This window comes from Malaclemys terrapin, chromosome 7, assembly GCF_027887155.1.
Source record: "Malaclemys terrapin pileata isolate rMalTer1 chromosome 7, rMalTer1.hap1, whole genome shotgun sequence".
In the NCBI taxonomy this organism is placed as follows: Eukaryota; Metazoa; Chordata; order Testudines; family Emydidae; genus Malaclemys; species Malaclemys terrapin.
Window position 1 is genome coordinate 96,157,908 of NC_071511.1, and position 13,294 is coordinate 96,171,201.

At 39.9% G+C, this 13,294-nt stretch overlaps 1 protein-coding gene across 1 annotated transcript in view; it reads left to right on the plus strand.

The window, feature by feature from the left end:
- LOC128839954 (protein FRA10AC1) overlaps positions 1-13,294 on the plus strand; it is a 55,125-nt gene that overhangs the window by 20,783 nt on the left and 21,048 nt on the right. The window contains exon 8 of the mRNA XM_054033317.1: positions 8,049-8,094. Within this exon, the coding sequence (XP_053889292.1) occupies positions 8,049-8,094 (46 nt within the window). The remainder of the gene's footprint in view (positions 1-8,048; positions 8,095-13,294) is intronic.

The window sequence follows — 13,294 nt, forward strand, 5'->3', positions numbered from 1 at the left end:
GCTGTTTCAGCTTATTCAGTATTACTTTTTTAAAATCACGCTTTACACACATTTCACTTTTTATTTACTTTCCACCCTTATCCACTGCTTGTCATTTTCCATTGTTTGGTGGAAGCATTATTAGCAAAGTGACTCTCCTATGAGGACAGTTGTCTTACTTATAAATTAGTCTTGTAGAGAATTCCTCTGCCAGTCCTAGCTCCCTTGCTTTCTTCTATCTTTGCTCTTGCTTTCCAGACCAGTCTGTTTAGGAAATACTCTCTAGGGAAGATCACATGTAATTGTTCCTTATTGGGCCAGATTTGGACCGAAAAGGAAAAATTACATAAGAATACCTCAATAATATAAGTGAGCATGGATAATGCAGTGGTTGGTGGACTGGCTGAGGGACTCTGAGATAACAAATATACAGGTAAGGCAAAATGATCCTTTATTCTGACTGTATAGGGGTCGGCAACCTTTCAGAAGTGATGTGCCGAGTCTTCATTTATTCACTCTAATGTAAGGTTTCGCGTGCCAGTAATACATTTTAATGTTTTTAGAAGGTCTCTTTCTATAAGTCTATAATATATAATTAAACTATTGTTGTATGTAAAATAAATAAGGTTTTTAAAATGTTTAAGAAGCTTCATTTAAAATTGAATTAAAATGCAGAGCTCCCCGGACCAGTGGCCAGGACAGAGTGCCACTGAAAATCAGCTTGTGTGCTGACTTTGGCACGCATGCCATAGGTTGCCCACCCCTGGTAGATATGCACAGATGCATGACAAATTCTGTTGATGCTTTCACCCCAAACTTTTTTACAGGTTGCATCACAAGCTTTTCAGAATGGGACAATTTTTAACCATTTAGAGGTATACTTTTAAATGGGACATGTGAACGGTACTATGATGGCTTGGATCGAACAATATTGCGACATAAATACATTAGAAGCAACATCTTGCATCTAGGTGCAGGAGACAAACCTAGATCAGGATTCTGGTTTCCATGTATCAACTAAATACTAGGTAGGAAGATGATCCTTTAGCTTCTTAATTACTGCACAAATCACGGGGGACAGGATAATATGAAGTAACAACATAGTAGGCCTGAACTCTGCTACTGGCAATTCAAACATGGAAACCAGACTCCAGTTCAAAGCTTGCCTCAACTGCATAACATGGGAATTGCATTAAACAACTGTTCACTAACAATTTGCTGGAGGATATTTAGTGAAATCAGTGAAAATTATTTACATGAATTGAGAACAAAATTTGAACCTTAGTATTTAAGTAGTCACAGTGGAGCCTTATCAATATTTCACTGAAGCAAGCAGGGTGTTAGGAGGATTATAATTTACACATTTTACTACAGCGACAAAGCAGGTGAGGTAGTATCTTTTTTTATAGGATCAACTTCTCTTGAGTGTATACAGAGCTCTTCAGGTTTGAGAAAGATACTCAGTCTCACAGCTAACCTGCATCAATGTGAGGGGGAACCCTCTGACTATACACTTCTAGTTGTCACCCCATGCTGCAGTCCATACGGGATATCATTAAACAGTTACAACCCATACTCAATGGGAACCACGTCCTGAAAGAAATCTTTCCTAACCCTGCTCTTCTGGCCTTTAAGCAACCCCCCAACCTCACCAACCACATCATCATAAGCAAGCTCCCCACACATCAGGACACACCAACTCAAAGTGCACTAGATTCTGCCATGACAGATGCAAAACCTGTAGCTATATCTCCACTGCTATGATGATCAATACCTCCACAAAACACCTTTCAAGATCCATGAGTCCCACACATGCCTATCACAACTTGTGGTGTACCTCATCTAGTGCACTAAATGCCCCAAAAAACACCTATGTGGGTGAAACAAGACAATCACTATGCTCTTGAGTGAACTCACTCAGAAAAATGATAAAAGACAAAAGCACCGTATCACCTGTGGGTGGACACTTTTATCACAAGCGATCACTCTCTGTCTGACCTTTCTGTTCTCATCCTCAAGGAAACCTGCATAACACCTTCAAAAGGTGAGCCTATGAGTTTAAATTCATAACTTTTGCTAGACACTAAAAATCATGGACTTAATAAAGACACTGGATTTATGGCTTATTACAACAATCTGTAAACCATTAACTGCCCTTTTTGTTCTATGACTGCAAAGGTGTTTCACCTTGAATGATCTCTTGAAATATGTGTTGCCTACTTAAACTAAATAATCTGTTCCATCTTGTATTTAGCAGTGACACGCTGCGTACCTTTCCCAGACCCGAAGAAGAGCTCTGTGTAAGCTCAGAAGTTTGTCTATTTCACCAACAGAATTTGGTCCAATAAAAGATATTCCTCATCCACCTTGTCTCTCTAATATCCTGGTACCACCACAACTACAACAACATTGTAAACATTTTACTACTGCAGTATTTATCTGGAGACAATGTTCTGCGGTTTTATTAAATGGGCAACAGTACATTAGATTGTACAAGTTATTTAAAAACAAATTAAAAACCATGGATGTCGGATTCTTCAGTGATCCTCAATTTAAAAACATTTTTTCTATTCTAGTTTAGTGAACAGTTGTTTAATGCAATTCCCATGTTATGCAGTTGATTTATTTGTGCTAGACTAAAGCATGAGTGGCTCAAGTGAAACTTATTTTAGACCATGCTGTAGATTTCTGAGTTAGCCAAGCACAAGATGTTCCTTCCTTAGCAAATTGTCAGCATAAGTAGAATAATATGGAACCTAATTTTTCTATTTCTACTGAATGATTTTCCAGTTAATATTTGTCCAAAAATATTTTTGTTCAAATTATATTAAGTCCTGAATGCAATACGTCTGAAAATTAAATGTATGGAAAAACATTGACCTTCAGAAAAAAACTGGCAGTGTTAAGAATCTTATTTATAATACATTTAACTAGGGCAAATTCAGTACAGATGGAACATCTGATTATTGGTGATGTGATTCTGCCCAGTTTTCCAGCTGGGGTGCAGAGAGCTCAAATGACTTGTCCACAATCACACTGTGAATAAGTGGCTCATCCTGATTAAGACCCAGCAACTTTTTGGCTCCCAGTTCTTTTCTATGTAGTTTGGTCCCTGTGGCATTTTTTTACATAAATGTTCTGCACTGTTGCCTTTATGGTAATGAGCATTGATCATAAAAAAAAATAGTAGTTCTGTACAATATATTTCTGTACTGAAGCTAGGAACATTAAAAAATGAAGGCAATGCATAATGGAGATTTGAACCATTATATCTGAAATACAAATACAGTGAGTGGGTTTAATACTCAGATGTACCAAGTTAACTGAAGACACAACTTGGGATAGAGGAGACAAAGGTGGTTTTGAGCCACTTATGTGTCTTGGGCAGTTGAACCTGGCACAAGTTAGAAAGCCACAAGACTGCTGTTAAGTTATTCTGCCTGGAAAAGTCTTTAGGGGGATTATTCCACTGGTTGAATATTGATTGCATTGTTCTTTGGCCTTCACATCAAGTGGCTCCAATATGCTGTGGAAATACAAAGTGGCTGAATGTTCTGGCGTAGTCAAATAGTTCTAGTAATATTATTTCACAGTGTTCCATGCAGTCTTTTTGTTCTTTGACTAGAAGGTTGCTTGGGAAAGTTTCACTTCATGTAAAGATTTTGAATGAATGAAGGAGTACACAGTACATATAATAATTAAGCAGTGCTTTTAACTTGAGTACCTTAATTGGCTTCCCTGTCTCTCGTGAAATTTGGGATCCTGGTGCTCCCTGTCAAGACCGTATATAGTCTTGCTCCCTCTCTCCCTCTATACTTCTTCTTTCCAGTGTTCTCTCGTCAGTTCTCCCTTATCACAACCTTCCACTCTCAGCTTTGCAACTTTTTTCATGTAGCCCTCTATGCTTGAAACAGGCTCCTAATCCTTTTCTGCTTGGCATTCTCTTTCATCCATCAAATCCCTCTGTGTAAGCAACTTAGTTCAAAAATATTTCTGACCTTGATTTCCTCAACAGTATTTGTTCCTTCTCATAAACTACTATGTGTCCTGTGTCTTGTAAGTTCTTTAGGACATCAAACTTGTCTTGTTCTGTATTGTAAAGTTTACAAATTCTTAAACTGCACAAGTTTATAGCTTTGTATAAATGAATAATAATAGTCATAATAAATCTGAGTTAGGCAGATCCCAGACCATAAAGAGCTTTAAAGAATGTAAACCAATTCCTTAAATTTTGCTTGAAAGTAAGCCCATAAAGGAATGGAGCAGTGATATAATTTGCTCATAATGATCAACTTCACTTGAGGTGGTCTGCTTCTTTCTGGTCAACCAGAGGTGATAAATAAGCACAGTGGTCCTCAACCTTTTTTGTCGCGCGGGCGCCAGACGACGAGCCACAGAGGGCCGTGGCGGCGGACGAGCATCTGCTGAAATGCCCCCGACAAACGGCAATGTCAATAGGCATCGCCGCCGAAATGCCGCCGACAAGCAGCGTCATCCAGCGGTGTCGCTGCCGAAATGCCACAGAAAATTGGCCGCATTTCGGTGGCAACGCCTCTGGATGACACTGCTTTTTGGCGGCATTACAGCGGATGCTCGACTGCCGGCCAGTACGCGGGCACACTTCGACGGCACCATGTTGGGGACCCCTGAATAAGCATTATGGGTCATTTGCATCTGGAGTATCCAGGGAATAGCTATGGGTTCAATAGGACCTCAAGTCTTAAAAGTCTTAAAACTACATTAATGAAGGGCAAATATGTACCTTGAATAGAGAGGGTAAATACATTCCCACTTATTCCTACAGATGCTTCTTCTGTTGCCAGCTAGCACTGCTTATCTCTTGTCTACATAACCATAAATCCCCTCCAGAACTGCTCTAGCACTGATGGCAACCATGGAATCTGTTTACAGGCAGGGCTCAGATGTTTTTACCACAGAGTAGAGTAAGATGACACCGTACAGTAGAACCTCAGTGTTACAAACATCTCGGGAATGGAGGTTGTTTGTAACTCTGAAATGTTTGTAACTGAACAAAACATTATGGTGGTTCTTTCAGAAGTTTACAACTGAGGTTCTACTGTAGAAAAAATGCCTGAGCCCTAGCCCTAGCAAAATTATAGCTACAATTTTGCCATTATAAACAAGGCCAGAGGAGCAGACAGATTGTAGAATCTGTGTTTCATACAATGTGAATTATGGACCTGAGCATCTAGATATTGGTGATACTGTAGTCCATTGCACCTTGCAGTTTTTTCTTAGTGGTCTGTAGATATTAATAGCATCATGTCCCTCTTACGTGTTTTTTGTGTGTGTGTGCACTACATGATGATGTTACTCCATTTACACTTTTGCATGTTTTCTGTCTGGTTTAACCTTTGATAAATGTTACAACATGCAGATAGCATCCTTTGAACTCAGTTGAGTTCCAAGTCAGCCATCAACAGGAGCTCTATAATCTTCTGCTGTCAGCAGCTGTATTCTCAGTTGATAAATTGAAAGTCTCCCAGATGCATTCCTAGGCTGCTTTCTGGGTTTTCCATTTAGCAGATTGTATTATGGGTACACCATGTGAGCAGTTCTGTAATTAAGCAGTAAGTCAGGAGATGTGAATCATTAAGCTATTGGAGTTGCCTTGTGTTCATTGTGTATCAATGAGCTAAAAATACACAATCTGGTCACTGTTAGATTATGTTTAAAAAAATACTAGACACAGTTTGGGCGTTGAAGGGACACTCAAGTGTTTTGTTTTTCTCAGAAAATGATTTGTAGCAAAACAGAAAATATCTTTTAAATATTATAATTAACAAAAAAGTAAAATTCATTCCCTGACAAACCTGCTATTTTCTTCCTAAAAGCTAGGAAATAAGAGAAATGAAGATAAGTAACAAACACATTCTGCATTGAAATAATTCAGAAACGCACTAAATTTATATGGCAATTTTAGGTGAGTTTAAGTATGTATTAACTTGTTTTCAAACAAAATTATATTTACTTAACTCTCCAATCAGGCGCAGAGCCCTATAATGTAAATTGCTCTATAAACACACACAAATATGTTGTCCCTGGCCCAAAGAGTTTTAATTTTATATGGTTGACATATTTATTTGGTCCAGGAATTTCAGATGAAGACACAGTATTGCCAAAATCATGAGTTGGTCCCCCTCAAGAGATCCAAATCATGAGGGTTTTTTAAAAAAATAATAGATGAAAAACCATTATTATTTTATTTTTTTAACTGTTCCAGCTCATCCTGTGTGAGAGTGAGAGAGACATTTAAGTGTTTCCCACTTTCCCAAAAGTATTGGTCCTTGCTGCAGGGACTCTCCCCCCTACATTTGCCCATCTCCTGCCCAGCAATTGATCCTCACCCCCACCCTCCATTCAGTTTGGCCTCGTCAGCCTCACCTCCATTTGTTCAGCCTCCCATCTCATCAGCCTCTAACCCGCACCATTAATTCAGTGCCCCCTCCCCTCTCAGCACAGTTCCCTCAGCCCTCACCATCAGTTCAGTCCCCCTACTCTCTTCAGCCCCCCAACCTCACCTTTTCTCCTCCTAGGGTTCTTCATCCCCCCTCTCCTATGCTTGTGTGGGGGCTCCAGACGGCTTCTTTCTCCCCTATCCCGGTCATGGGGGGTAGTGGCAACATGGGCTCTTCATCCCCTTTCTGCTCCTTTCCAGGCTAGAGGCTGTAGGGGTGAGGAGTAGAGGCATTGTCCTGCCCATATTTCTCACAGGAGGGGAAGGAGGAGCGAGCGGATCTGTGCTAGGCTGCTGTACTCTGCTCCCTCCTCTCCTCCTGTGAAAACAGTGAGTGGAGGGGAGAGACTTTGCCAGCTTCCAGCAGGGCTGAATTTCTCAAGGGGGCTGGAGCTTCTTGCATCATCACCAGCCCAGCACCCTCCAAAATTCCATCATTCTGAAAGAAATCACAAGAGTTGGCAACACTTATTAGATAAAAGGCACCCTCCTTCCAGGGAAATGCTATGCTGCTGATCTCTGTTCTCCCCTCTCTGCTTTTTAATTAGCAGTGATCTTAGACCAGACTATTTCCTTCAGACTGTCCTCCCTCCCTCTGTGTATCCTGACATCAGCTTTCTTTCTTACAGTCTGGCCTTCTCACTAGACTCCCCCTAATATGTCAGGGAATGGTTTGATTTAAGGGTGGTGGGCAGAAAAAGCAGGGAATGGTACGGAGAGCGATTTCTCAGGAAAAGGGGCCTGGATTATCTTCATATTAAATTCCCGGACAAAGTCTAGAAACAGAAAGAAATATAAGTTAGGGCAAGTCTACACTACAAAATTAAGTCGACCTAAGTTTTGTTGACACACAGGCACTGCGGTAATTGAATAAGTTTTACATATCCACACTACGCTCCTTGTGTTGGCAGTGTGCATCCTCACGAAGGAGTGCTTGAACTGATTTAATTGCCAGTGAGGGGCATTGTATGACGGTTTTTGAAAGGAAGCAACGCTGATGCTGCATCAGTCTAAGTGCATCAATTTACACATTATGCCTCTTGCAGAGGTGGAGTTATTAGGTTGGTGTAGTGGGTGAATTACATCAGTGGAAGCTACATTTTAGTGTAGATGTTTAGCAGTGTAGTGTAGACAAGGCCTTAAATAAATGTAGTTTTGTTTTAACTCCTGTAGGGATGAGGTGGAAAATGGGATATTGAAACTTAACTAAAATATCTATTTCACATTCCATTTCAACTTCCAGCGTTCTCCTCACTGTTTACAGTGAAGAAAGAATTGTATTTCATTCTGCATTGCAATTCTTTCTCTCCTGATTTCTCTTACTTTTTGTCTGCTAGCAGGATATTTTAGACTTGTAGATCCGTGTCCACTGAATCAGATTCCATTTGATTCACATGATTCAATCCAACAATAAAAAAATCTGTAAGTTGCTTTTTATTGAGTGAGGGATTAATATTTTATTTAACAGAGCTAAACAAGGGAACAGTGCTAAAGGGCAGCAAGCAGTTGAAATTAATTTTTTAAATTTTGTATGTCTTCTGAATTTATTTGACTGTTCAGAACCTAATTTCAGTTTTTATCTTTATCACAGTTTGGATTTAGATGGAGACATGAGAAAGAAGTAGTTTCAGGAAAAGGTAATATTGCCTTTCTTCTTGTATTACAGTTCTTACTTGGTTAGTTATTTTTGGTGGGTTTTTTGCTATCTTGTTTGTGACAGTGGCAGTATAGATGAAAGTTTTCCAAAATGTTGACAATAATGTGTAATAATTCTTAGCACTTCTTGCATTATATCATTTTACATCTTCAGAGTGCTCACTCATCTACATCAGTAATGACTTAGGAAAATCTGTGCTTTGTTTTCACCTTGCAGAATATTTGCAGCAAAAAAACTTTACTGGTTTTGCCAATGTGAAATTTCATGCTCATTGATCTTAAATGGCACTGGCCAATAGTTGGTGGTTCTGCACTACTTAATTATTCAGTGATGTTTATAGTTAAGGTTGCCCAACACTTCCCGGTATAAGACCCTCTTTTTAGGTGCTTATTATTTTGCCAGACTTCAACCATTTAGGCTAAAATGTTTTATGCAAGGTGTCTGCCTTAGGCTGAATTGCTTTGGTAAATTTCAGTAAAAATGGTTTTATTTTCCAAGAACGAGATTAAGAAAAATAAGGGATTTTTGTCCATATGTTTAAACAAAACAAAACAAAAATTCTCACAACCATTTCATTGAGACACTCTAGGTCTCCATGGTTTGGAGTAAGGATTTGAAATTTGACCGATGGGTGGCCTTTTGTCTGGGAGCCCTTCGCTGTTCTTGTGGAAAAATTGACAAAATTTGGCCTTTAGAAAAGCTCAGTTTGCATATGTTCTGTAGAGTTTTGCTTGAGTTTGGAAGCCAGATTCTCTAAAGATCCTGTCAGCACATAGCATGCTTTCGGCCAGGGCTACAGGGGCTGAGAAGAACTATCCCTGCAATTGCTCCTGGCTGCTGCCAGATATTGTGGTGCCAGGCACAAGAAATGAGAGCAGTGAGACTTTCTGTCCGATGTGCTCAGTGCTCCCTCTGCTGGCACTTAGACAGCATGGAGGAAGAATTAACTTGGCGTGAATGCAAAGAACCAACAACTGGGACCTCTGTGTGTGTGTATGTGTGTTTGGGGCGGTATGAAGGGAGTAAATTGTGACAAGGAGACTGGGGTTCAGGGCTGGGAGATGGTGGGGGCAGGAGATTGGGACTGGGAGGGAAATCTGAGATTGGATAAGGAATTTAGATGGAGGAGCCTGGGACTAGCCGAGCAACAAGACTATGAGAGAGACTGGAACGAGGAGGCTAGGGTGGGGAGAAAATGGGAAGCTGGATGGGAAGCTATGAGGGGAAGACTAGAACTAGAATGAGGAGTCTCAGGGACTGGGACTAGCTGGATGAGGAGATTTAGATGGGGAAGTGGGTGTGGGGTGGGAGGATGGATGGATGGATGGATGAGGAGCAGAGGAGGGCGAGGGAGGAGACAGGACTGGGACAGAAGTGATTGGGTTTGGAAGGAACCAGGGCAGAGAGGTCTATGGCCACTAGAGAACACTGCTTTTCAGAGCCTGGAATGAAACCCAAGGTTTCTATGTTAGAGTATTTCTCTTCTGTCAGCAAAAATATGTAAAACCCACTGGCAGAGTATGTATCTCCCCCTCTACCACTTGGCCACATAGAGATTGATAGCATACTATTGCTGTCAATTACTCTGTTAGCTCAAAAGGCAGAGAGGACTGTGCTGTGGATCTAAAAGATCCAATGTTGGTAATGACCCATACAGATGTCAATATGATCCCACAAGATGGAATTTCAGTTTTTTCATTTTTTTTTTAAAAAACTAGGAAATTACATCCTCCGCCCCCCCCCGCGCCCCCAATAGCAGACTGTTGTGCTTGCAAAGTCAAACACTCAAAAACTAAAAAATGCCAGAATTAAAGATTCCTGTGCAACCTTAATTTAACACTCTTGTTTGTATATATTGATGTCATGTGGAAAAAATAGTAGGCGATCATGTAATTATTATAATGTAGCTATATGCACACAAGGGGGCCAAATTCAGATTGCATGCGTAATCGTAATTTTGACATTTCCTAACATTTGACTGCTTGACCTCACAACCTTAATATTCTTTTAACTTTTTGGGTTTAAGTATTTATATTACAGTAGTATGTAGAGGCCGTAGTCAAGGATCCCCTTGTGCCTGGTGCTATATATAATAGACAGTTCAATCCTAAGGAGCTAACAAATTCGGGGCATGTGAATGTTTCACATATCTGGCACGTAAATACCGTGCAATACCGGTTACAAAAGTGCCAGGGGAATGCCTGTTCTCACTTTCTGGTAACACTGTAAATAAGAAGTGGGCAGCCTTATCTCCTGCAAATGTAAACAAACTTGTTTGTCTTAGCGATTGGCTGAACAAGAAGTAGGACTGAGTGGACCTGTAGGCTCTAAAGTTTTACAGTGTTTTGTTTTTGAGTGCAGTTATGTAACAAAAAATCTACATTTGTAAGTTGCACTTTAACGATAAAGAGATTGCACTACAGTGCTTGAATGAGGTAAATTAAAAAATACTATTTCTTTTGTTTATCATTTTTACTGTGCTAATATTTTTAATAAAAATCCTTATGACTAGAGGCCTTCAAGGAAGGTTTAGATTCTTTGTGTGTTGACTAAATGATACTAAAGCATATGAAGAGATTTATTTCCTAAATACCAAAACCACTGAGGTATCTTTGAGTAGGAATTGTGAGTTTTCAGCAACTGTGCAAACCTACATCTACTCTACATTATGACCTAGTATGATAAATATAAAGATAAAACAGTAAAATTACTTTTAAATAAGTAAGAGTTGGCTTTTACTTTTGTTCTGGGGTATATATGGATGCTTTAAAATCTCTGTAATCTCATTTTTTACCTGACTCCACCTGATACTCTGAAGCTAATCTGCCAAAGTATCTTCAAAAACAAATTATTTCAAAATGCATCAATTATATCAAAATAAATTTCAGTAGACTAAGTTAGTTATGGTACATAAATAAGGGGATGAACGTACTCATTCAGGTTATTGGTAATATTTGTGTAGCATCTATAACAAAATGGCTGTGACTTGAACAATAGGAAATGGATGGGCATGGTATTCTCTGCAAAGTTTGCTGGATGTAGGCTGCTTGGAATATACTAGTGAAGGGTGTTGCAAAGGCAGGCTTATAAGGGAGACACTATCATGTCAAAGGACTATCAAGTATTTACTAAATAGTGTTTCTTCTTTGAGGTACCGGTCCCTATGTGTATTCCACATACGTGTACACATGTGCTCCATGTACCTGAAGATGGAGGATTCTTGCAAGTGGTATCGGTTGGTTTGTTCATGTACCTTTGGTCTCCTTGTGCCTCCAACTGAGGAGATAAAGGGCAGAGCAGACTGACTGCCTCTCCAGTTCCTTCTTACTGCCACATGGCCTGTGTCAGAACTGTCAATATCTGGAGATTCATCTTCCTCAGTTTATTCTTTGGTCATACATATATGTTAGGTAAGAGGATCAGCAGAGGAAGATATGAAGGTCCATCAGCCTTCCTCCACCACCAATAAGAGCAATGTTATAACATTCAGATTTGCTTCTTGATAAAATTAAACATAGCGTGAGGAGACTATTTTATTTTCTGGAATGCAGTATACAAAATTGGTCATATCAATGTCCAAATCACGGTATTATAATAATTTGTGTTGTTTTCTAGTAGTCTAATATTTTATTAATTTTAATAGCTGTTTTATCACGAACAGATGTTGAAAAGTTACAACTATGGCTATATATATTCTGGAACACTCAGTTTATATTGAAATTCATTAAATGGGCCCTGATATTTAGTTCACAGATTCACCCAACAAACTTATTCATGATTGGGAAATGTCAGGAGAGGCAGCCTGATCCAGTGACAGAGCACACTGGTCTAGAAGGCAGGAGATCAGGATTCTATTCTTGGCTCTACTGCTGACTTTCTCTGTGAATCTAAGCAAGTTACTTCACTTCTCTGTGCCTTTGTTTCCTGTCCCACCTACTGTCTGTCTTGTCAGTTTAGACTGTAAGCTCTTCAGAGCAGGGACTGCCTCCTACTATGTGTTTGTACAGCACCTAGCACAGTGGGGCTCAATCTGAGTTGGGTAGATGCTACTGTAATACAAATAGTAACCATTAGTAACATAAATCCTTTGCTGGAATTATACCACTTGGGGATTCCCCTATGCAAGATGAATCTCCAACTGGCTATTTAAGTCTTGGCATAGTGCAAAGAGGATGGAACAGAGCACATTTGGCCAATTTGCTTTTTAATGGCAGTTAGTGTACCTAGTGATGTTAGGCCTGTTGGAGTTCCTCATAGTCCTCTAACCTGAACATTTTAGGTTGTAAACAAGTTTTAGTGTTTCACTATTTTATAAAGGAAAACAAGGATTAGCAAACATTTTCTGGAGCTGAGAAACATGTCATTATACAGACTCTAAGAGGTCAGTATTTATTATTCATACCTGGCAAAATCACATCAGTATCTGCTCTTAAGTAATTAAATAAGCAAGAGAATTCCGTGTTCCATGTTGCATCATGTGGTCATGTTTGCAATTCTAGGGGGTATCCCAGTTAGGCTGTTGGTGTTCAGAGACCACTGCTTATTATGTTGAGCAGTATTGTCTTATTGCTTCCTTGCACTCCCCCGCCTGTGTCCCTCTGTTGTCTTGTCTTATACTTAGGGCTTGTCAACACTGCAAATTTCTCGCTCAGGGGTGTGAAAAAACACCCCCCCGAGTGCAGCAAGTTTCAGCGTTGTAAAGCACCAGTGTAGACAATGCACCAGTGCTGGGAGCTGTGCCCCTCATGGAAGTGATTCTGCCGCGACCACACAAGCCATGTTAAAGCGCTGCCGCGGCAGTGGTTTAGTGTTGCCAGTGTAGACTAGCCCTTAGATTGTAAGCTCCTTGGGGTTGGGGATCATCCTTATATTCTGTTTGCACAGCGCCTACCACGGTCCATGACTACAGCTACTAGGTGCTATAGTAATACAAAGAAATAATAATACACAAAGAGACAAGGTGGGTGAAATATCTATCACTTATTGGACTAATGTCTGTTGGTGAAAGAGACAAGCTTTTGAGTTCTACAGAGTTCTTCTTCAGGTTGTCATTTTCTTCTGATGACCTGAAGAAGAGCTCTGTGGAGCTTGAAAGTTGTCCAACAGACGTTAGTCAAATAAAATATATTACCTCTCCCACCTTGTGTCTCTCGTATCTTGGGACCAATACAGCTACATAA